General features: G+C 35.1%; 1 protein-coding gene across 3 annotated transcripts in view; it reads left to right on the top strand.

The window, feature by feature from the left end:
* Positions 1-26,441, top strand: part of LOC140439430 (tyrosine-protein phosphatase 10D-like) — a 197,715-nt gene that overhangs the window by 155,996 nt on the left and 15,278 nt on the right. For all 3 annotated transcript variants that reach the window (XR_011950621.1, XR_011950622.1, XM_072529331.1), the window contains exons 11-17: positions 2,049-2,458; positions 2,732-2,998; positions 6,647-6,956; positions 12,503-12,743; positions 16,800-16,986; positions 23,691-23,948; positions 24,287-24,435. Coding sequence is in view for 1 of the 3 variants with exons in the window: in XM_072529331.1 (XP_072385432.1) it covers positions 2,049-2,458; positions 2,732-2,998; positions 6,647-6,956; positions 12,503-12,743; positions 16,800-16,986; positions 23,691-23,948; positions 24,287-24,435 (1,822 nt within the window). In the remaining 2 variants the exon portion in view is untranslated. The remainder of the gene's footprint in view (positions 1-2,048; positions 2,459-2,731; positions 2,999-6,646; positions 6,957-12,502; positions 12,744-16,799; positions 16,987-23,690; positions 23,949-24,286; positions 24,436-26,441) is intronic.

Consider the following 26,441-nt stretch of genomic DNA (forward strand, 5'->3'; position numbering starts at 1 on the left):
AGAACCATCATTGCAGTATAGGCGGACACTTCTAACGCTTTCACATACTTCTTCTGTAGCTTAAGAGTTTAGCAATAGGATGCATTACTGTCCTGTACAAAGTAGATGGATTACGTTTTGAACACTTAATATAAGAATTGGCTCTTAAATCTTTATTCATTAAATAATAAACTCAAATCAAAATCGGATTTCTCTCTTCTTCTTCTTCATGTGCCTTGTCCGTTCCGAACGTTGGCAATCAACATGGCTATTCTGACTTTATTTACGGCAGATCTGAATAGTTCAGCAGATGACAATCCGAACCATTGCCGCAAGTTTTGGAGCCACGAGTGTCTTCTCCTCCCTGGACCCCTTCTGCTGTCTATTTTCCCTTGAACGATCAGTTGTAGTACTCTATATTTATTATGTCTCATAACGTGACCCAAGTATTCCAACTTTCTTTTCTTTATACTTATTCCTACCTCTCTCTCTTTACCTATCCGGCGTAGTACCTCTTCGTTGGTCACGTGCTCAGTCCAGGATATACGTAATATACGTCGGTAAGCTTACATTTCGAAGGCCTCTACTTTTTTCATCAATGTTGCGGTCATTGTCCACGCTTCCATTTCATATAACAAAACCGGGAATACATAACATTTCAGAAGTCGAATTTTGAGAGGTAGGGTGAGGCTTTTAGAGGTGAAAATTTGCTTCATGCTAGTGAACGATGCTCTTGCCTTTTCTACTCTTATGCGTATTTCCTTCGCTTGATCCCAATTTGAGTTAACTGTTGTTCCCAAGTAGATGTACGAATCCACGTGTTCAATTCTTTCATTGTCTAATATCAGTTGCTGTGGTGGTTGTTGGGTTTTGCTTACTAACATCCATTTGGTTTTTGTGATATTTAGTCTGAGTCCGTATTGTGCACTTGTTTTTTGTATCTTACTCATTAGGTAACTCAGTTCCTCCATGCTACTTGCTAGAATCACAGTGTCATCAGCATACCTTATGTTATTAATTATTTCTCCATTTATCTTTATGCCTTCTGTGCTTTCCTCCAGCGCTGTCTTAAATACTTCTTCTGAGTATATATTAAAGAGAATAGGAGACAAGATACAGCCCTGTCGTACCCCTTTCTTGATCTCAATTTTATTGGTCAATGTAGATCCTACTTTCACTTTAGCTGTTTGGCCCCAATAGAGCCTCGCTATTGTTCGAATGTCTCTGTAGTCGACTCCGATCTTATGGAGAACTGCAATTATCTTTTCGTGCTTTACGTTATCGAATGCTTTTGCGTAGTCTATAAAGCATATGTACACGTCTTTGTTCATATCTCTGCAGCGCTGGATGAGTACCTGTAGACTAAAAAGTGCTTCTCTTGTCCCAAGAGAATTCCGAAACCCAAACTGCGAATCTCCAATGTTATCCTCGCATTTTTTGCTAATTCTGTTGTAAATAACCTTGGTGTATGCCTTCGAAATGTGGTTAATTAGACTTATCATCCGATGTTGATCACAAGACTTTGCTTTTGGTTTTTTCGGTATTGCAACAAAAGTTGACTCTAGCCAGTCTTCAGGAAACTCCCCGCTGTTATAAATATTGTTAAAGAGTCTGACGAGTGAGTCTAGAAATTGACTGTTTGTTTCGCACAGCATTTTCAATACTTCCCCGTATACGTTATCGTTGCCTGGTCTTTTGTTATTTTTAAGACCCTTTATAGCATTCTCCACTTCTGATTTTAGAATAGAAGGGCCAGTATCATCATTGCTCAGTGTATACCCACTAGGACGGTCATCATTAAACAGTTGTTCCAAATAAGTTTCCCAGATTCTAACTATTTTGTCGGGGTCTAGTTGTAGATTTCCATTATCATCGCAGGCTTTCTCTCATTAACTCAAAATTCTCTCTAGGATGTCAAATTCTATATTATTTAATTTATAATTCAATTCTGAATGACATTCCTTCAGGTAAACAGCTATGATATATCGTTTTATATGCTGGTTCACGCCAAGATGGCTCAAAGATAGTTTTATTGTAATCACAATATTAAATGACCGTTTAATTTTTAGATCCTGAACCCATCACAAGCATAAACTCTACATACATATCCGATACCGAAGTTACTTTAACATGGTCATTACCGCATGGCGAATTTAATGCTTTCGAAGTCCAGTACCTCACAACTGAAAACATTTTTATTCAAAACTTAACTACTCATAACACCATAATTATTAATGATTTGAAACCCCATCGAAACTATACGTTTACTGTCATCGTAAGAAGTGGAACAGAATCGAGCATTTTAAGAAGTTCTTTGCCTGTTTCCGCTATATTTACAACAAAGGAGTCTATACCTGGAAAAGTTGAGAAGTTTGAACCTGTAGATATTCAACCAGGAGAGATACATTTCGAATGGGCGTTGCCTATGACTGAGCAGAATGGTGTTATTAGGAAATTTACTATTACTTACGGTTTGGAGGTATGTATACTTTATTAAATATGTATTTATGTTATAAAATAAATGGTACCAAGACTTTTTTAGTCGAACCAACAAACCGCTGTTCTATTTACATTATATACATTTTTGACCGATTAATAAAAAACCTGTTTATTTTAGTATTTGATAAAACCATCAATCACCATCATACGTCTACTACCAGTAAAATTTTGGAAAATATAAATATACAATAAGAAAACTATTTTTAATCGAAGTTTGATGTATGATTTATATCTTTACATAAAAACATTTTAGGGATCATCTCACACGCTTTCTCAAGATTTTGGGCCCAACGAGTTTAGAGGAACTATAAGACAACTGCAACCGGGAAAGTCTTATGTTTTTAAAATTCAAGCTGAAACAAAAGTTGGTTTTGGTCCAGAAACCGAATGGACAGAAAAAATGCCTATAACAGCACCTCCCATGCCGCCACCACAAGTAGTGCCAACTGAAGTATGCAAGAGTCCCACTTCCATCCAGATACGATTCAGAAAGAATTATTTCAGTGATGTTAATGGACCAGTAAGTGTTCTTTCTTAATTAATAGAATAAGTTAACATGTACTAAAGATATAAATTATTAATAATTAATAAAAATGTAAAATCTTCGTCTATCAAATGATCCGAGAGTCTGTTAAAATCAGGTTATCTTCTTCTTTGTGTGTCCTGCTTGTTTTCAAGCGTTGGTTATCATCGTATTAACTAGCTGATGAAATGTTTCTCGATTGGCAGCTTGATGAAACAATACGTCGACCGTTCGACCTGTCCATTGTCTAATGTTACTCAGCCAGGACATTGCTTTTTCCGACCCAGGATGAAAGATCAACCGGAGTAATCAATATTCAGGTTGTTTTATTATATGGCCGAAGTATTGGACCTTTCTTATTTTGATAATTTTTAATCAATTCTCGCTCTTTGTGTATGGTTTCTAGCACACGCTCTTTAGATATGTGTGCTGTCCACGGGATTCTGAGCATGCGACGGTAACACCACAACTCAAACACTTCTAATGTATTAAGATTTTTTATTTTTGTTGTCCAGGTTTCACATCCATAGAACAAAGCGGACCAGGCGTACCACTTTAATAAAATTATACGTGTGATCAATGACAGACTTCTACTGCACAATACAGAACGTCAGTTAATAAAACTTTTTCATGCAATTTCTATTCTGGTCGAAATTTTCTCGTCACTTTTAACCCTGAAGTCAATCCAACTACCCAGATATCTAAACTTTTCCATTCTTTCCAGGATTTTGATATAAAATTTTAGTATCTAGTCTTCGATATTAATTTTTCCATCCAACATCCATTTTGTTTTCTTTGAGTTGATTCTTAAGCCCTTTTCAGTGGATTTGTTCAACAGGGTTTGAAGGTATTCTAGGCTCTCTGCCATAATAGAGGTGTACGTAGTTTACGTGGTGTACGTTGCTACGTTGTAGCAACTCTTTCATCATATAATAGTTGTAACAATTCTGCACGTATTTCATCAGTACTAGAAGCTTTCCTTCGTCGCTTGGTCGATGGCCTTCTGAACTTCTGAGATTAGAATAGGTGGGCTAGTATCTCGGTTAGATCTTACTTCTTGGTAGATTCTTTGGTCATTTTTAAATAATTCCAATATGAAATTTTTCCTTTCGGTACAGCGCTCTTTAATATCGCTTAAAATTCTACCACCAGAGCCTAGTAATATGTTTTACCTGTTAATTCTGCTTTTGCCTGTTAATTCTTTTAATTCTTTAAACATGATTCTTGTAACCATCGGCCTTTTGCCACTCCAATTCTTTTTCGGATTTCTTTATGTAGTTAATTGTATTTTTCTCTGTTTATGGATTTGTATAGCCTTCGAAGTCCATTAGATCTAAGATGTCTTGTGTCATCCAGTCATTTGTAACTGTTTGTTGTGGTAAAAGATTTTCTCGATATGCAGTGACTATTGTTGTTTTCATTTGTTCCCAGCAATCATCTATGTTGTTGGTATCTTCTAGTCTATTTTCGTAGAACTTGATGTTAATTTCTTTAGAAACTTTATTTAGAGCCTGGATCTCGGAGAGCATCTAGTGATATTTTGGAGGTTTTCTGATTTTTACAGTCTCTCTTTAGCCTAAATTGATTATAGAACACAGTAGAGTATGGTCTAATCGAATTGTACCTGTTGTACCATTGTACCTGTGTAAGTCTTGGTCGATTTTCTGCAGTTTTTAATTCGTTCATAGACTATTATATAATCAATTTAATTTCTTACAATATTGTCTCCTCGATCACTTGGATACTTCCAAGTATATAGTCTACGTTTTTGTAGACAAAACCATGTATTTATCATTACAATTTTTTCCTCCTGGCAGAACTGCACCAACCGTTCTCCTCTTTCATTTCGTTGTCCTAGACCGAACTTTCCAGTACTATTTGAGAGTACTTTCTGACCCCACTTTTACATTGTAGTCCCAGTAGTACATGATAAGAGTAAGTTCGTGTTTTTTTTTGTCATAGCTAAGGCTTCTGATACAAGTTGGTAAAATGTTTCGATCACGGTATTTTCTTTGTTAATCAATCTTAGTCAATCTTAATCCCAGAGTAATATATCTGATAGTCTTGCTGATAGAATTGTGCTGTACGTTGTTTGGCCATCTTGTTTTGTAGACTCCTAATACAGAGTTATCGAGTCAGCCCATTTCAAGTAAGAGGTTTCTAAGCTTTCCTGCTTCATATAACGTTTTAACATTCCACGTGCATGTTTTAATTCTTTTATGTTTATTTAGCTTGAGTGAATTTTTATAGGGATTTCTCTTATTGACGACTGGGGAAGCCCTATGGTCTTCCTCTGCCGGATGTTGGAATCCGAATCCTTGATCAGTAACTGCTATTTCGTCGCTATTACTTGACATGAGGATTGTTCTTAGAATATACTTAGGAATCTTTAATATGGTGGTTTTCCGTTGCGTCCTATATCTCCATGCCGTTTCCTCGTTTATCGGCTCATTCGCCTTTTGAGACAATTTCTTATTGCGGGGACAAGGGGGTGCTCTAATTCTCTTCTCAGTTCGTCCGCCCGAAGCTGTTGACTAATCCTCCAGTATCGTCGCTGCTTGGTTGGGGATTGCTTATTCAATCTATTCGAAAATGGTCGTGGCTCCGCAATGGCTGTCCCGAGACGCAATTCAGCTGTGCCGTTTTGCAAAAAGGAACCAAACCGCTGCGTCAGATCGCGTCTTCAGGCAACTTTCCCACTAAACTGATGTGGTGGTTTAGTCAGCTCGTTAAGAGATGGCGCTAGGAACGACCTGGTGGCCTGGATCTTTTTTAGAGTAAAGTATATGACCTGTACTAAAATACAAATGGTATCACAGAAAATCTCATTGTTATGGATTGGTTCATTTCTGCAAAAAGCCGTTCAATTAGTCACCGTATAGGAAACCTTGTACTGCTTTGATTTATATGGAACAAACTGAACATATGCTTTTAAGTAGCTAAATAAAAGTTTCTTCGAAAAAAGAAATTTTATAATTACAATTTTCTATGCATCATCAAGTCTCCGGAAACGTAACTAAATGCTACAAATACAAAGTGCCAATATTAGGGTACTGTCAGGTAGAACTTTATTAAGTTTTGTGCACAGTTTTAAAGGTGCACAATTTTAAGATTATATGAATGTTACTTACATGCCGATTCAAGGAAGGCAACTTCTTTCTTGTCGCATTACTTATGCTTTCTAGCTGAACCTTCTTCTGTCGAGGCTGCGTTGTTCTTCTTTTTGTTTGCTCATTAGGGAGCTTCTCTATTATACAGAAGATGGATTACATCTTTGAGTCTTACTCTGTCAAACGCTTTCTTTAGGTCAGACACAAAAATGCTGGTCTATTATACTCTAGTTATTTCTCAGTAATTTGCTTTATAACGAATATTGCATCTGTACTCCACAAGATGTGGAGTGCCAAAGTTACTGCCAAGAAGCAGTTCACAAGATTTTGTCTTGGCACCAGCGAGAGCTACTCATGTCCATCTAATTGGCTGTACGTGGCACTTAACCTGTTAATTTTGTTGGGTAAAAAATTTACTTCTTTTTGCTCATAAATCATAACATGTCTGGAATATTATTTGTTATTAAACTAATAAAATTAAATAAACAAGTGGTTTCATAATACGAATAAATGATTTATCATCTATCGATTACAGGTTACAGCATATGCTATTATAGTAGCTGAAGACGATTCTAAAAATGCATCAGGTTTAGAAATGCCAAGTTGGAGAGACGTTCAAGCATATTCAGTGTGGCCTCCGTACCAAGTCATTGAACCATACTATCCCTTCGTGAATAGTTCTCTAGTAGAAGATTTTACGATTGGTAGTGAATCTTGTGATATACGCCAATTGGGGTACTGCAATGGGCCTCTCAAATCGGGAGCTACGTATAAGGTGAAGATTAGAGCATTTACAGCACCGGACAAGTTTACTGATACAAGCTATAGCTTTCCTATTCAAACAGGTAAGACTGAACTAGAGAGTAGTTTTGTTAATTCTGAACACAATTTTTGCCGCTTGATCTAGTTAAATTTTTATCCAGTCAATAAAATACCTAAGACGGTCTACTCGTTCCATGACATCTCAGTTTATGGTTTTATATTTTTAATTTTAGTTATATATTTTTAATTTTAGTTATATATTATTTCATTAGTCATTATTAAATATTTATTGTTAATTAATATTTTGTGCAGTCTCATTTAAACATGTTTAAATCGAAATGGATTAACTAAACAGTAAATTTTTTGTTCTCTTGGCATATTTAATTCTTTCATTTAAATAAATGCTTTTTTTATTTTAAACACACAGTTAATCCATTGCAAAGAGGGCTTAGGTTAGTTAAGAGCATTCTCATGTTTCTTATGATATAGGTATGATAATTTTATTGATATTATATTTAATTACTTTATTTGATTATTTTACGATATTTATGATATTTAATATTTTAAATATATTTTGATAGTATTTGCACTTTTCTCTTTGTCTTATGAATATCCCATTTCTGTTTTGACGTGACAACGTCTTAAATTAGGTTGTGGCTCGGAGTCATTCATGAAAAAGTGTAACGCCCGCTCACGTCTGTTACGATGAGTCACCGAACGAGAGAGAGGCCCGCCGGACCGGCGAATGCCTTGCGTCTCTCTCCCACTCAAACATGATCGGTCCGCTGCGCGCGCAGCACTAGAGAATTAGGCGCGTTGAATCGGCGCGTGCTTGTGTCTCTGTCTTTCTCGAGCGTTCTTGGCGTTCAAGACACATTACAGCAGAAACACTTCCTTTCATTTCATATTTCTCCTATCATCGTCCTATCCTCAACAAAATCACTCAAATAGAAATTAGTTAAGTTTAAGTTTACATGTACAATGTTTTAGTAAACAAAATATATTTCTATAGTTAAAATTTGTGCAATTCTTATTTTCATTCAATTCCTTGTTCCTATTGTGCAATTTAATAATATTCATATCAATAAATATTCTACCGAGAAAAAGACGTTGTCACGTAAAATCTTCGCCCGTAAAACCGACCATACAGGCAACCGATTTTTTTTTTTTCATTTAAATATTTAAAAACAGTGGCGCCATTTTTTGGAGCTTTTCTCTTCCTCGTTCTTTTTGTTGTTTTATATCCATCTTTTTTGAGTTTTATGATTTCTCTTTTGACCTAAATTTGTTGTCGTTTGTTGAATTGTTTTAAATTTGTCACTTTTCTCTTTTGTAGTATTAACATTTTAGTATCTATTCTATTCTTTCGTATATTTTATTTTGTATTCTCTCATCTAATTAGGCTTCTAATGGGGAGTCCAAGTTCCCCCTAATTTAATTTAGATGCGACCTTTATTCTAATATTGAGGCCCGTCTCGTCAAAATTTAAAGGTCCCCGCTTTCTGGTTATAAACGATCATCCTAATTTGGAGGACCCTCTCATCCTAGGTCCTAGTATGCACCCCCTTTTTGTGTCTCAGTTTGAATGAATACCGCCTTTTATTCAGGATTGGGTTGATATCGAAGTATTTAAATTATTGTGAGTAGTATATTCTTATATTCTAAGCCAAATCAAGTATTGTATTTCTTTCACGTTAAAAAAGTTTAGTTAATAATGCAAGAGGCTGAAGTGTGTTACCTGATAGAATTTAATATCTTCCGTTATATATTATTATAGTGCATATTTAATTATTAATTATTTAATATTATTTAATATTTTTGTACAGTCTCTATTTTAAACATGTTTAAACTGAAATGGATTAACTAAATACTAATTGTTTTTGTTCTTTAGCCTATTTAATTTTCTCATTTGAATGCATGTATTTTTATTTTCAACACACAGTTAATCCATAGCAAAAAGGACTTAGGTTAGTTAAGAATGTTTTCATGTTTCTTATGATATATGATACCTTTATTGATATTTAATATGATATTTAATTACTTTATTGGATTACTTTATGATATTTGAGATTTTAAATATATTTTAATATAGTGAATTTTACCATTTTCTTATAATATTTGCACTTTTCTTTTTATTTTGATTGTCTGATTTAAATATTTAAAAACAGTGGCACCCTTTTTTTAAGAGTTATTCTCTTTATTTACACAACAAATTTATATAAAACATTAATAAATTTGTTTAATTTATTAATGTTTTTATTTTGACCTTTCGATTTCCGAAGTGGAATTCTAAATGTCAAAATAAACTTATTTTAAAGTACAATTGTGGATTATTCCCAGTAAAAATAGTAAATTGTTAAATTTGTTAAATAAATTGTTAAATTTCGTTACAATACTTCGTAAATCGGTAAAAATAAATAAATATAAATAAAAAAGTGTAAGGTTAACCCTTCCGTTCACCGTGTCCTCAATTGAGGTCAACTCCATGTGTATAGCACCCTTGTAACACATTGTCTCCGATTATGGACATCCTATTCCATACTTGTGCTGCCATCTAACGACTTTTGAAAATTGAAATATAGGTTTCTACAGTTACTTATGGCTGGTATCTACAACGCCAATTTTATTTGAGTTTCTTTATTTTTGAGTTATAAATGTGAACAATTGGTACCGAATGTGTCACATGCTGTTGATAAATAGTAGAATTTGTTAAAAAACTATTGTTAATATCAGTTTTGCTTGAAATTAGCTACCACGGTTAATCGAAGAAGGGCTATCTAATATTGAATATATGAGTGACGAAGCCGAAGATGGTGGTTGGAAAAAACAAGCAAATGAACGTAATAATGTTGAGGAGCAGCTTACTACAGAACTGGAATTGCAAGAGCAGCAAGCTGAAGCATCTGAAGTAATAGAGCTTGTTCATGAAGAAGAAGAAGTTGAAGAAAAACCGTAGGCTCGAGTTTCAAAACAAAGTAAAATGAAGAGAATACATGACTTTATGGAAAATAACGATGTAACAAAAAAAGGAGATATCAAGTGGAGAAGAACATGCCATACTTAACCCCAGATATAAATTGCCATGAGGAAGCCACTTCTAACGTCTTTGAACTTGAAAGTACTTATCATTTTTGTTATCAATATTTTACTGATGCTCTTTATGAAGAAATGGCGACATATACTAATTTGTATGCTACCACAAAAGACAATAGTTTTTCTTACACTTCAGCTGAGAAAATGAAAACATTTTGATGGGGAACTTGCATTATCCTAGAATTAGATGCTACTAGGAACCTAAACTACAAATTCCTATGATTGCTGATAGTATGCCTGTAAACAGATTCTGTAAACTTCGACAAAATTTTCATTTTATGAACATTGATGAACACAATTCTGCTGATAACGGCAGACTGGAAAGTCATGCGGCTATATAATTGTATAAGAACAAAGCGCCTTTCCTTGCCTCTAGAAATACAACTCTGCATAAATGAACAAATAGTGATGATGATATCCAACCTCCGATCGGGAGACGGCGCTTAAAGAAGAAGATAGATGACCAGATGGTGCCATTCAAGGGACAGATAAACATAAAACAATATAGTGATATAAGGTAAATGCTCGAATAAATGAATTTTAATCAAATAAAAGGCAGATATCGAGCACGGTTTTTTTATTAAATCTTGCCCAAGTACTTTCGCTCCTAGAGCATCTTCAGGGGCATTTCGTCAAAATTGGGCTATACAACAATATATGGAGATTGCCATAAACATTAAATGATACATTAATACAACACGACACAAGGACAAACAGTTTAAAAATTATTGAAAATCGACGAAGCTACATATTGGGTGGCATCAGGAGAGAGAATGGGCATTCTTTTTCTTCGATTTTTAATAATTTTTAAACTGTTTGTCCTTGTATCTGGTTGTGTTAATGTAATAATAACCGCACCCAATTTTCAGCTGTACTATGACAACTACTTCAGTAATTATAATGTATTGCAATATTTGAGATAAAGGTACATTTACGTTACAGCTAGAGTTCATAGGTTCATTCATAGCCACCATTTTTGTCAGATAGCGAAATGAAGAGGAAAGGCAGAGAATTATGCCAAAAATTAATTAGTGGTGATGTAGAGGTCATTATGACAAAATGATTTGACAAAAAACCTGTTACGATGGCATCCAACTATATGGGCATTGGCAAAAAGATGAATGCACACGGTGGGATAAAATCTTAGAATGCACACGGTGGGATAAAAATGGAAAAGTTAGATTTGCTTATAACGCTGTACAGAATTTTATTAGAACAAGAAAATGCTAAAAATGTTTGCCCGTGCAGTTGATTTATCATGTACCAACGCTTGGCTAGAGTATAAAAAAGGCTGCTGCTTTAGGTGAGTAGAAGAAAAGGATTCTAGATTTTCTACATTTCAGTGCATATTTTTCAGAAGTTCTGTTGAAAAGCATGTAATCGCCTAAAAGAAAAAGAGGAGGTGTGCGTACGGTTCGAAATGATAGCCGGTAGCATCAACTCCGAAGAGCCACTCCGAAGTGTACCGTAGTTAAAACGCGCCATGTCAAAGAAGTACGACTAGATGGATTTCATCATTGGCCTATACACGATGATAATCCTTAATAATAAAATCCTTTAATAAAATATTAAAAAAAATCCAATATTTTTACTCCATTGGCTCACGATGTCCTCAAATGAGGACATCTTGTAGTGCTCAAAATGTACATTTTGAAAATGTAAAATAATATCAAAAATACGCAAAAAAATCATTTTCGCTATTTTGCAAATTTCAGATTTTTAACTTAAAGAAATTTAATTCGTGAACGAAAGGGTTAATCGGGATTCTGGAGTTAAACTGACCCCGCTGAGATACTGCAAATGGACTAGTAACGAAAATATCAGTAGCTGTATAAATACCTGGAACAGATACTTTTAGAATCTGATCAGCTATTCTCGTTTTGGCTGATTAGCAAAAAAGTGTCTGTTTTGTACAAGAATTCAGGCTACTACAAGAGAGTACAAGACTACAAGATAGCAGGCTTTCGTAGGAGCCTAGATCTTTTAGGCTAAAACATAGATGTAGTGTAATACATATCTTGTCATTTAAATGTATGGAAAACTCTACGGGGCGAAACGATTATCTTAAAACCTAAAATCTACAAGTGAAATATCGAAACTACAACTAAATGAAATTTACAAATAGAGGGCGCACTAGTATTCGCTTCTTAAAAAAACTACTGTTTCCAGATACATTGGGGCCTCTATGGTCCAAAGTGCCTATTGAGGGATTATACTTTGATGGAGTCAACCAATATTTGATAACAAGTTATTGTATAAATAAGAAGCTGAAAAGTTTTCCCAATTTATACAAAATTCATAAACGAAACTCTCACAAAAAGTGCATTGCCTTCAGTAAGCTGTAGAAAACAGTCCGACATTATATCAATAATTAAACATTTTGAGTACTGACGATTTTAAATAATAAAATTTTTATTTTTCATGCTGCTTAGGGTTATTTAGATTGAGTAAGTAATAACACCAAATATGTTTTGCCTGTATGTTTTACACATTTAATATAAACCAATCATGACTCATCTTATCATTTTCTTTGCAGATCAAGATAATACTCCAATAGTTCTTGGAGTTATCATTCCAATCATTTTCATCGCTCTACTTTTCATCACTGTCATTTTCATTAGAAAAAGAAGAGCAGCTGGTAAGAGGAAGGCTTCAGAAGCTAGAGTTAATGATACTTCTATGTCCTTACCGGATTCCGTTATAGAAACTAGCAGACCTGTGCGGATTGAAAATTTCTCTAATCACTATAGGATTATGTCTGCTGATTCAGATTTTAGGTTAGTATCATAATTTACTTATCTATTTTATTATCAGTCTCACAAACTTATTTAATATTTTCAAAATGAAGAAATCCTGTCATTTGCGCCGACAGCTTCACCAAGCCACTCTTTTATTACATCCAGTACTTAACACAAGTTTTAAATCATTTCGTTTTAATTAAACTATGAAAAGTCCACCGCCCGACTTGGGTTCCCACTGAAGTCAAATATATCCCAAACAGCCAAACAGCTTAACATATTTTAGAACAACTAGCGACACCTTTTATCATTAAAAGCAATAAATCAAAATCTAATTTTCGCTCTATTCGTATACGTACAGCTTCTCCCTACAACCTCGAGTATGTAAACAAACCAAAGATAACTATGACTCGTTGGTTATTAGAGAATACAGCGCTGAAAAGCAGAGAAGAGTTGCTGAAAGATATCATCATAAAATTTATTTCGAAAATACATCAGTATACAGAATACCAAACATGGAGACTTAGACTAGCAATGAAAAACATCAAAAATCTGATCATCACTACAGACAGAACAAATGTTGTACTAGGGAACAACAAGGAGACATAATATTATGCAGAAGAAAGTATCTGATAACAATATTCAATCGAGGAGGAAGAGAAAACTAAGAAATTAACACCAGAATAATACATGATAGAAGCTGTATATATAGCAAGACCTAATGAAATTCTTTGGAACATTAACATAGAGAAGGAGATAAAGTTCAATATCTATGAATACTGATATTACTTATAAAACATTCCAATATGCTGATTGGATCCAGAGTTTTAACCTTGTTTAAGCTATTCGCTTCTTCACGGAAGGGGTACTCCTTTTTTTCGGAGTATAGGAGGTATGATAAAACGTGATGTATGATGTTATGTGTGGAGAAGTAGTGGACTACTAAGGAGCTGGGGTTCAGAAGGTGGCGTATATGTGGACGATGTGTATATATTAAGAAGCGCACAAGAGGAATTTAGGTGAGCAATGCCAAACACGTCGAAGGAGGTACTTTAGGGGTTACCAGCCATACAATAGGAACGGCTCTAGGGGCGTACAGTACAACGGCATTATTATATAAGAAAACCAGTGCCGGAGACGATCTACATTTCTTTCTGAAAATAGTCCTGTCACATTTTAATGTTAAATATTAGTTTTGTGGTCCTCTTCGGAGTATAAAAAGGATGGTCGACTTTTCCCACACAAACATGCCAGATATCACATCACTGGGAGCAGTACTGTAAACTCAAGGTGTCTGTCAGACTCGCTTACAAACCGGGCTGTCACCTATTGAGTTAAGTACGTAGAGTGTTCTCTGTATGTTTTTTAACATGAATCGGGAATTGTTGCCTGCAGGCTATTGAAGAACCGTCTATGACCAAAATATATTTCAATATTTTCATTCTTACTAGAGACCTATGTCCAACAGATGACGTTCGAAGATATGTCTGTAACGTGTAACATATTTCGAATAGTGGTAGCGAAAGAATTCGTCTGGTAGTTTGTTGAACGGTAGGCGTTCGAATACTTGGCAATAAATTGGCTCTGAATTATGTTGAGCAGTAGACGTAGTAGTTCGAAAATTAAATATTTATATGCTAGACTCCATGCCTCCCTCTTCCCCATTTCCCATGTTAGACACCCTAGATAAGAAAGAAGACGACTGAAATGACAGACGAAATTTGACAGATAAAAAGGACTGACAGCCGAAAAGAAGAAGATGCCCGCCTGAAAGGTAAGAAAATAGACGAAAGAAAAAGGCGATTTAAGAGACAAAAAGAAGACGAATTGACAGACGGAAAAGAAGACGAATTGATAGACGGAAAAGAATAGGAATTGACAGACGGGAAATAATTGACAGTTAATATGACAGTGACAGCTGACATAACAGCTGTCAGCTCTCAAAATCTTCCCAGGCGCAAGAGTTCCTCTACTGCAGAGGTTGGGCCTCTTATCTGCCAGGCCATTCTCTTCTTTTCGACTCTCACAATTCTTCTTCTTTTTAATCTGTCATTTATCATTTAAGTCGACTTGAAATGACAGGATAAGAAAAGAAGACATTACAGCCGAAAAGAAGAAGCGAATGGTCAGATCACAAATATGAACAGTCAAAAAGAAGAACTCAGAAATGACAGACGTTATTTTGACAGATAAAAAAGAAGAACTATGACGCGACAAAGAAGAACAGGATGTCCTGACATAGAGGAAAGAAGGTGTAAAACAAGATGAATTGACAGACGGAAAAAATGACGATTTGACAGACACAAAAGAAGACGAATTGACAGACGGAAAAGAAGACAAATTCACAGACGGAAAATAAAAAGAATTGACAGTTGAGATGACAGTGACAGCTGCGATGAAAGCTTTAAGCTTTTAACAATTTGCCAGTCTCAAGAGGCCGACCTCTGTTGCAAAGGTTGGCTCTTTTATCTGTCATGGCGTCCTCTTCTTTTTTTCGGCTGTCACAGTTCTTCTTCTCTCTTATCTTTCAAAATGTCTTTTATTTCAGTTATCTTAAAATGACAGACGACATTTTGACAGATAAGAAAAGAAGACATTGCAGCCAAAAAGAAGGGGAATGGCTGACAGATAAGAAAGAAGAAGAACGCTGACAGCTGAAAAGTAGACGTCTGTAATGACAGGCGACATTTTGACAGATAAATAAGAACTGTGACAGTCGAAAAGAAGAAGAAGACGGACTGACAGATTAGAAAGAAGACAAGAACAAGATGAATTGACGGATAAGATAAGAAGAATTTACAGACAAAAAAGAAGAAGAATATGCTTATGGGGTTTTAAGATATTATTTGGGAAAGGAAGATGGGTTTTGGGCGGCCATAACTTAATTATCGCCATTTATTTTGCGTAATTAGTTTTAAGATTTCCTGTTACATATTTTTTAAAGACAACGTTTCAACGTGTAATCAGACCATTTGGAAAAGAGGAGATTAGTATGACGCTCAATCCTATCTCGAGAAGAATCAGGCGGTGCGGACCGCGTGGAATGCCAGAAAGTACCATACGTTGTGCAAAAAGAGTATAGACAGAGTTATCTATCATAAAAAGTTCTCTAGATTGTAGTCACGTTTCCATACTGTAAATACAAAAGGTGCCGCTGTCTTTGGCGTAAAACCGGAGATAGGTTTTATAGATCTCATGAAGATATTTCCTATTGTATTATTATGTTTTCCTTTATTTTCACTGTTTCTAGTGGCTATTGAAGTTACCAATATATGGCACTTTATAAGTATGCGGATGAATGATCTCAGAGCGGATATTTTTCTTGCGTGAAACAAATTTTTGTTTTCAGTATGCACCTCTTAAATAGCAGCATAAAAGTCTCGTGATCATATCAAATTGTATGTCAGTGCTGTAATTTAGGTCTACTTACGCCTTCTATATAAGGTCACAGACGTTTAAACTTGGACCAAGTTTCCTAGCCAATAGATCCTGATAATGATTTGATTTTAAGAACCGGTGCAATAGTACAGTGAGCAGAAGATTAAAGAATGTTCTGGTCCCTATTACTTCATAATTACGCGTTTTGCAGTTTATTGCTTGTTATGGACTACTATGGAGAGGCTAACTACATTTTAACTATTACAACCACAAGTAAAACTGCATTACATTATTTAGATTTTCAAACTCAAATACAGAACTTATGACAAAAATAAACCGTTCTTTCAACTTTCTTTTAAGTGAGCAACCGAATTGTCAGCTTCCACTTTTCCCTGGAAAAATCTGAATATATTGATTACTTCTCTTTGATTACATGTGATTAAACTATTAAAAAGAAAGAGTATTCCTCATTACCTCTAAGGTGTGGCTCATATATGGGAAATGTTTAAGTTGCTCGTAACATTTCATTCGTGGGCACTTCTTCACTGATGGGTCATATATAAAATAGTTAATTCGCAAATATGTAAACCACTTATATCTGGAAAGTGTGCCTGCGCGAAGACAATTTGCACATTTTTTATTGTTACTACCTATTTCAAAAATACTGTTTCAAATAATATAATTTTCTCTAATTCCGATTTTTTACTGTACTTCCAGGTTTAGTGAAGAATTTGAGGAACTAAAACTCGTTGGTCGTGATCAACCGTGTACATTTGCGGATTTACCGTGCAATAGACCTAAGAATAGATTTACGAACATTTTACCATATGATCATTCCCGTTTCAAGCTTCAACCCGTTGATGATGAAGAAGGATCTGATTATATTAACGCAAATTATGTACCGGTAAGTAATACACATTCCATTATATTATGTACAATTACCATTTGTATAATTAATTGATCTGTACATATACCAAAGTCTAGAATATTTTCAAAAATCAAGACTTTGAAGGCTTGTTTTTAGAATTTTGCAGTGATCGTATGGATAGTCATATAATTTTGTATTTTACCCTTCCTCAATATTATGAGAGATTAGAATTTGACATTTTATTAAATCCGATGAATTTTTCTCGGTCGCGAAAACAGTAGATGTTTCTAGCTCTGCACAAGCCTTGGAGGAAGAAGTAAAAATTCACACAAAGCGGTTAACGTTTGCCATATGATCTCGTAGATCTCTTTCCGTAGAGCATCTCTTGGTCAGGTAAAATAATGACCACCCATTGCTTATATTTGGTAAAGCTAATTTCTTGTGTTATAATGGCACTTCTCAGATTTTCTCACGAGAAGATCAGAAAAACTCAGAGAGCTATGGAACTACAGATGCTGGGTATCTCACTCAAAGACCATAAAACCAATGAAGACATTCGTTATAGAACAAAAGTAAAAGATGCTGTCGAACAGGCAACTAAACTGAAATGGAAATGGGCTGGACATAACGAACGTCTTAAGAATGGCCGATGGAATAAAGACATCGGGAATTGGCGGCCATATGAAGCCAAAAGACCACGAGGAAGACCGCAAATGCGCTGGAGTGACGATATTAAAAGAACTGCAGGACCAATGTGGAAACGTCTTACAAACAACAGAGATGAATGGCGAGAACTAGGAGAGACCTATATTCGGCAATCCGAATAGAGAGAAAGGCTTAAAAAAAATAAAATAATGGCACACAATTTATCTCAAAACGGTTAACGTGCGCCATATGATCTCGTAGCTTACTCTTTTGGTAGAGGTACTTTTGGTCAGATAAAATAATGACAGAACTTTTTGATAAATATTGAAGAGACTCATTATGCTAAGGTCTTGGGCGACATACATAATCCACAACGACGTCGAGGCCTGTCTCTTAAACTTCATAGACAATTGGAAGGTTCTTATGAAATTAAAAAAAGAATCAAGGAGGTGATATGCCGAATTAAGAAACTACCAAGAGGAACGCCAAAATTTGTGCACATAAATCTTCTTGCCCCACATGCCAGCTTAAATTATACAGAAAAAACAAGAACACTCTAACATCAAAACATTTGCGAACAATAATCGAAATGCGGTCATCGATAAGGACTATTTAAAGACAGTAAAAATTCGCGTGTCTTCGTTCGACCATTTTGTTAATATATCTCACCTTAAAGCAGTTGCGGTAGCTGTTAGACGAACGAAATGCAGATTCCAGTGATTTTAAAAAATGTTTTCCAAAGGAGAAGACCCCACACCAGACACCAATTGTAATGTAAATTAAGCTTAGAGTTCAAATTGATTATTATTATTTACATTGTACAAATATGAGATTCTACAAACTATTGCTTAAAAACTACTCTTTCCATAATAATGACTGGTCCATATATAGCGAACAAATAAATTTTAGGGAATTCTGGTGAACACTAGTCGTTTCTCCGAATCAGGTTTTAAAATACCAGAAAATTCAAGATGTTTCGCCAGCGTTCGATAATTCATGTTAAAATTGTGGGTCATCTATCTAGTCGGTGTGCAGATATGGCATCCTCATAATATTAGATAATATAATAGAAGTAGCTGTAATATATCAGACTTCCACAATCCCCAGACAACGGCTGGAATCGACCTTTGTGGCAATACCCAAAAAGTCAAGTGCAATATCCTGCTCAAATCACAGAACAATAGCTTTAATGAGACACACACTTAAAACATTTTTGAAAATAATGCACAGCAGAATTGTTAAAACTCTTGAATATGAAATTAGTGACAATCACACAATTTGGCTTTAGAAATGATATGGGCACAAGAGTTGCTTTGTTCGGCTTGAATGTGCTGGCCCAGAGATGCATGGATATGAATCAGAACATGTATTTATGTTTTGTAGATTTTGAACATAAAAAGCTTGTGATCAAACTGCGAAGTTAAGAGTTGACAACCGGAATACACGAAATATCAAAATACAGTTGCGTGCTGTCATCACTATTCTTTAATGACTACAGTGAAGGGGTATTTAAAGGTGGGTACACATCCAATACCCTAAGTATCTAATAACAAACCGAGAATTAATTTACTTCGTTATTCTAAACATTTCGGTATTTTGTTTACATTATCTGTTATTAATTTCTCTCATTACTTTTGAATAAGCCGCGCTCGTTCAGCAATTTTGTGTTCACAAACGGTTCGCGAACAGTTCTGCTCGCATATGTGTACCCGCCTTAAAGAAGCGCTCTCAGATTCAATAGAAGGTATATCTATCAGTGGAAAAGTTTTAAATAACTTGCGTTTTGCAGACGATACAGTAATAATGACGGATAACAAAAATTATTTACAGGACGTAATACAACGACTTAATAAATGAACATCATTCGTTAAACTTAAAAAGTTTCTTTGTTGTCGACATATAAGGTTAGTACTACGCCTAAGAATGCTTCGCTGTTACGTATTCACTACTCTCTTTTATGGCTTGGAAGCATGGACATTAAAACAAGTGCATCTAAATAAGTTGGCCGCTTTTGAATTTTGGTGTTACAAAAGAATCCTACGAATATCATGGACTGAAAGAATATCAAACGCAGAAGTTACTAGAAGAATAGGAAATGAAATAATATTGACTATCAAAGAAAGAAAACTTGAGTACTTAGGCCCCTTTATGAGAGGGCAAATATACTCATTATTGCAGCTTATTATGCAATGCAAAATTCCAGGAAAGCGAAATGTGAGAAGACGAAAAATATCGTAGCTTAAAAATTGGCAGGTTTGAATGCAGTAGTGCAGAGCTCTTTAGAGCGACAGTCAACAGGGTCTGCATAGCTATGGTGATTTCCAACCTTCGATAGAAGATGGAACTTAAAGAAGAAGAAGCTTTAACGATTTCATGTTAAATTGTCGGACATTGAGTAAATGAATTAATGTACATGATTCCTCATCTTACTATTTGCTTCTGTTGTAGCAATATATGTTTAAAAACACAGAAATCATACATATGATCAAAGTAGCAGTAGAATTGGAAGAAGTAGTAGTAGAAGACTTCTTTTCAGTCCTGACCCTTCGGCGGGAGTATAGTGGTCATCGAGATGCCGTGTATTTTCTGTCTCCAAAGATCTCTGTCTCTGGTTATTTCTTTAACTCATGCATGGATCTTTTGCATATTCCTGTAATTTGGTCAATCCATCTTGTTGGAAATCTTCCTCGTTATCTTCGAAATTCTACTCTTCCCTGAATAATAAGTCTTTCCATGTTTTCTTTATCCGTTCTCATAACATGTCCAAAGTATTTTAATTGTTGGAGATGGACTTTGCTGGAGAGCTGTTGACTGACCTTCACTTCATTTAAAATTTAATTATTTGTTCGGTGATCGGTCCACGGAATTCGTAATATTCCTCTCCAATAGAACATTTCAGTTGCGTCTATCTTTCTTCTTTCCGCTTGTCGTATTGTCCAAGATTCACATCCGTATATTAGTATTGGGATTAATAAGCAGTTGTTCCGCTTATTATGCAGGGTCAAATTGATTGTAAAAGTGGTCCAGGTCATAGCAAAACTTCTTGACTTATTATTATTAACATGAGATATTACTAACTATAGCGCTTATAAGGCTTCTCAAAGAACTGCTTCATAATATTAGAATAAAGTTTGATATTGTGTATCGAATGAAAAAGATACTAACATGAGAAATAACTGTATATACTAAATTCATTTCTTGCCAAAGTTTGATGAGACACAGAACGCTTTAAGAAGAATAAGACGAAGACATCGATTCGATGACTCAGTGGGTTTGCGAACTGACTTGGAAGTGAACAATTTGCTACGTTTACGGTTCGAACCACGCTGAAACCTGAAATTTAAATGCAGCAATGTAACCGCAATATAAAAGCATATATAAAATCATACTGAGAGCCTGGAATGAGGAACAAATCCCAGAAGAGTGGTGTATTGGGATCGTTTGCCCGCTACACAAAAAGGGCGATGAATTAGAATGTAGAAACTATAGGGGAATAACCCTCCTTAATACAGCATACAAAATATTTTTGAGCATTTTATATGGTCGCCTGAGTGAATATTCAGAGGAGCTTCTTGGCGAATATCAAAGTGGTTTTAGGCCTGGTCGATCAACAACAGACCAGATTTTTGTGCTAAGGCAAATACTGGAAAAAACGAATGAATTCAATATCGACACATACCATCTTTTCGTAGATTTTAAATCGGCCTATGATAGTGCCCTAAGAAATAAATTGTATGAAGCCATGGATGAATTCCACATCCCCGATAAACTGATAAGATTGGTTAAGGCTACAATGCGTAAAGTTGTTTGCAAAGTCGAAATACAGGGCGAACAATCACAGGCATTTGAAACGCATGTTGGGCTGCGACAGGGAGATGCGCTGGCGTGTCTCCTTTTCAACATAGCTTTGGAAAAGGCGGTCAGGGATGCCCAAATAGACAGCAGAGGAAACATTTTTAATAAATCATCCCAAATTTTGGCATATGCAGATGATGTTGATCTAGTTGCCCGCACAACACGCAAGCTAGAAGAAATGTATACCACCTTGTCAAACGCCTCAAAAAATATGGGCCTGCAAGGAAATGAAAGTAAAACTAAGATAATGGCATCAACACCCAACAGTAGAGCCAGAAACATCGGCCACCAATTCACGGTTGATAATTCTACCTTTGAAGTGGTGGACAAATTCACATACTTAGGCTCCCTGATCACCAAGGAGAACGTTATGACGGAAGAAATCAAGCGAAGAATAATCCATAGCAAACCATCCAATAGCAAACAAATGCTATTTTGGACTGAGTAGACATATGAGAAGCAGAAACTTAAGCCAAAAAACAAAAATAACCATATACAAAACCCTTATACAACCAGTGTTGACATATGGATCGGAGACATGGACCATTTCCAAGGCAGATGAAAATCTAATGCTTATATTTGAACGAAGGATCCTGAGAAGAATATTTGGTGGCATCTGTGAAAATGGTGTTTGGAGAAGGAGGTACAACTACGAGATATATCACAGATATAAACATATATTTGGTGGTAAAGACGTAGTATCGTTTATAAAAATAGGAAGACTAAGATGGGCAGGACATCTGGCAAGATCACAGCAGAACAACCCTCCTAGAAGAATCCTTATGTCACAACCTGTGGGAAGTAGAAGTAGGGGTAGACCAAAACTCAGATGGAGGGATGGTGTAGATGAGGATGGTAGACAAATAGGCGCAGCAACCTGGCAACAGTTGGCAATGGATAGAACTGACTGGCGTAATAGACTTGGGAAGGTCGAGGCTCTTTTATAGGGCTGTAGCACCAATGATGATGAATGTAACCGCAATTCCAAAGTAGATTTTGAATTGAAAGTCGCGACTGAATCGAGTCAGTGGATGAATAACTTGAGGGCGTTACGATACTAGAAACAGTGGCGTAACTACAATTCAGAAGGCCCGGGCGGAAGTAACCGAAGAGGCCCCTCTCTCCAATATAAGAAAAAGCTAAGACTTAATACAAAATTTTATATTGAAATTTAAATATAAAATATAATCAAATGTATACCTAATCTATGCTAAAAATTACTTTTAATTGAATTAATCTGGTTTGGTTTTATTCATTATCCAAACATTAAAGCAAGGGGTAACATTGATAACACAAGATTATTTTGTTAATATTCATACTTTAATTTATTTCAGAGTTTTTACTTACGAACATTTTTTTTCTTATTTTTAGTTCCAAAAATTGTTTGATTACGTTGTCGAAATTGATATTTTTTGCTACTGCACGTTTAATCGAGAGCGTTGCCAAGCTGTTTAGCCGGGTCTGGCTCATCGTGGATCGTAAATAGCTTTTTATGAGTTTCAATTTTGAAAAACTCCTTTCATTAGAAGCAATAGGGACATATACCGTTCCAAAGACATTTGGAACAGATTCCATCAGGTCCATATCAAGAAAAATCTGTACCATCTTCAATGTAATCCGATTTCTGGCCTCTTTATTTATTCTTGCAGCTTTTATAATTATGGTGGCGAAGTCTTTTGATTTCAATAACAATTTCTTGCTTATTAAATTCCGTGTCACAATCATTAAGTAAATACTTGACCTGAACGATTTTGAATTTTTTTAATAGTCTCCAGTCTTTACATTTTAGTTTGAAGCTCTTGTCTAAACAGTCAAGCAGACATCTTTTAGTTTTATCTTCGAGAAATAGTCCGGCATCTTTGGCTGTTTCTCCAGGCATTATTTTTTTTAAACGTCTCCTATTTTGTTTCAAGAGAGTGTAAATGTGGAGTGTGGAATTTTACTAAGTGTAGGAGGACGAGTAGCAGCATGTGACATCGCAACCTTCCTGTAGTTTCGAAAACACTAAATAGTTATCAAGTTAGGAACATTTTGTTACAGAAGAAATAAAATGTCTACCTTCTAAGGTGACCTAACATAACTTATATAAACATCATCATGTTTAACTGGTAATTCATAAAAAATAATTAAATCGTTATCAACATTGTTGATATGTGTGTATTATCGGTTTCATAACATCAGGACCGAAAGTACTTATTATGTTTGTGAAAATCTCACAATATTTTTTCCATTTATTGCAGGGTTATAACTCTCCGAGAGAGTTCATAGTCACACAAGGTCCTCTACATTCCACTCGAGATGATTTCTGGAGAATGGTATGGGAATCAAACTCTAGGTCAATTATAATGTTAACCCGCTGTGTCGAGAAGGGAAGAGAAAAATGCGACCATTATTGGCCGTATGACACGATGCCAGTGTACTATGGCGACATCTCTGTTCAAATACTAAATGAATCTCGATATGCTGACTGGAACGTATCTGAGTTTATGGTTTGTAGGGTAAGTAACATATTTATAAATTTTTTTTATTTAAAATCCTTTATAAAAGGTGTATAATTAAAATACCCAATCGGGCTATATCACAAAACGTCTCTACATCCCATCATCAGTACATGTTTTGAGTCACTAAATATTTGGGTAAAAACCCGTTAAATGTTCTAAGTTTAAATTTAGATTACATTATTCGATCTTTAATGTTAAGATGTTAAAGTTACCAGTGGAATTGATAACATGGCAACGTACGACTCTACATGAGGTTGCTGGTCCTGAGACAAAGTGTCTACGAGGACTTGTTGCTATCAAATTTTGCTGAATGCTTAAACCTTTTGTGTTTTTAGGGCGAGACTCAAAGAATTGTTAGGCATTTCCACTTTAGTACTTGGCCTGACTTTGGTGTTCCGAACCCACCACATACATTAGTTAGGTTCGTTAGAGCATTTAGAGAAAAGGTACCTCCCGATCAACGACCAATTGTAGTACACTGTAGGTAAGTTAAACATAATGATTAGTAGAGAAAGACGGTATTAGATTTAATTTCGATGCAGGGCATCCGCCAGCCGCTTATACGTATTTCAACCTCATTAGGTCTCATCAGAGCGACAGTTGCTCTGTTAGTTTCGCCAAGTAGGAAATCTTAGGATTCCTAGTGTTATAATCATTAGTTTTTGAATTTAGAGCTGGAGTAAAGCGTTGAATAAAAAAAAGTGTGGAAATAAAATACCAATGTGATCTAAATAAACGTGCTGAGTTCGGTATAAGCTGTGAAAAATATTCCAAATGACGACAAATAAAACGAAAAATACAAAAATATTTTCAAATAAAAACATTTTACCAAAATACTACGCCCAAAAAGCGGTTTTAAGACAAAAATTGGGGATTTAAAACATGAATCGTTGGAACATCATATTTGGTCAGATACGGCTCATTTTAATTAAATATTCCCAAACTCAAAGGTGATTGCCAACCTCGGTATCGGAGATGGCGCCTGAAACTCAAAGGTAAATGGATATTTTGAAAATATTAAGAATGCCCCTCTACAGTTCCAAAACCTTCCCCTTTTCAAAGGAATAAATAAAAATATTGAAATAAAGTTGCATATTGTGTATCGAGTTAAAAAGAAACTGAAATACATACATACATTTAAAAACAAATATTAAATCTTTTAGCAAAATCTTTTTAGCTTTGTTGAGTTAAATGGCCAAATATATGGCCTATGCTTCCCGTCCTCAAATCGGTATCAGTAGCGTTATGACTAATTTCAGCATCCCTGCTTCATCAGACACTCGGGTTGATACAAATTCAAACTCGGAAAGTTCAACGAATGTCTCCTAAAACTTGACCACTGCAGTGGTTAGCGTAAAAGCATTTAAAAACTAACGAAATATTACATCGCTTTAATTCGTCAAATGTTTCTTTATGTTGTAACTTTTAACATTATAAGGGAAATAAGAAATAATTATAGAAATAATATAAATAAATTATAATATAAATAACGAAAATATGAAATAAAGAAAAATTTATTTTTCATATGAAAATTACTATTTATTCAAAAAATGTTTTATTACGCGAGATTATTTTAACTACATAACCTAATAATGGTTGAAAAATACTAATTCCGTCAGTATTCCTAATCCTAAATTATCACAAAATGCTTCTTATTCTCATAAGTCAGTTTGGGTATACTTTGAGTTTTCTTGAAGACGATTATACGTTTTTTTGACATATTGTCATATCCTCACACAAAAAATTAGTTGCCGTTACATTGGCAGAACGAGGTAGCCACTGAATCGTTCTGTACTTGAATATTATCCGCCGAAAAAAAAATAATAAAAGATAACAATAGCAGAACTATGCACAAGTCAGCCATCACATTACATGTTATTAAAATATAGTTTTAAATTTGGGGAGATAAAATTATCATTATTCTTATAAATTTGATGAATTAGAGACACTGCTTCACCTCCACTTTCATAAATAGGCAGGTGGAAAAACCCTAGTAGGTCTCTCAACAATAAAAAACACAAAAACTTATACTTTTTCTCCCATCTCTAGCTGCCGGACGAAGACAAAAACTTTTACTTGACTTTTAATGGACTAAACTGGAGATTGATGGTACTAGGCCAAACACCCAGTACCTGACGAAAAAAAAAAAAGACAAACTCCCGGCTTGTTCTAAAGCTAAACCGGATATGAATTTAAAAAAATCGTCTCCGCGATCTAATTTACATAACCTTGGATCTCAAATCGTACCCCGCTCTTATGATCTCCTGATTTCTACCTCGTAGGTGATTGGTTGCGATTGCAAAAAGCATCTGGTAAATGCCTACACCCACTTTTAATTCTCTTAGCGACAGTTTCCAATGCAAAGAAATTATTTGATTTTGTTTATTCCAATCGATATTTTTAAGACAGTTATTACAGAGAAAGCTTTATTCGGTACAATTAAGACTGTATAAACAAACACTGTAAACTCCATTCGCTTAGCTCGGGTAT

This window comes from Diabrotica undecimpunctata, chromosome 4, assembly GCF_040954645.1.
Source record: "Diabrotica undecimpunctata isolate CICGRU chromosome 4, icDiaUnde3, whole genome shotgun sequence".
Classification (NCBI taxonomy): domain Eukaryota; kingdom Metazoa; phylum Arthropoda; class Insecta; order Coleoptera; family Chrysomelidae; genus Diabrotica; species Diabrotica undecimpunctata.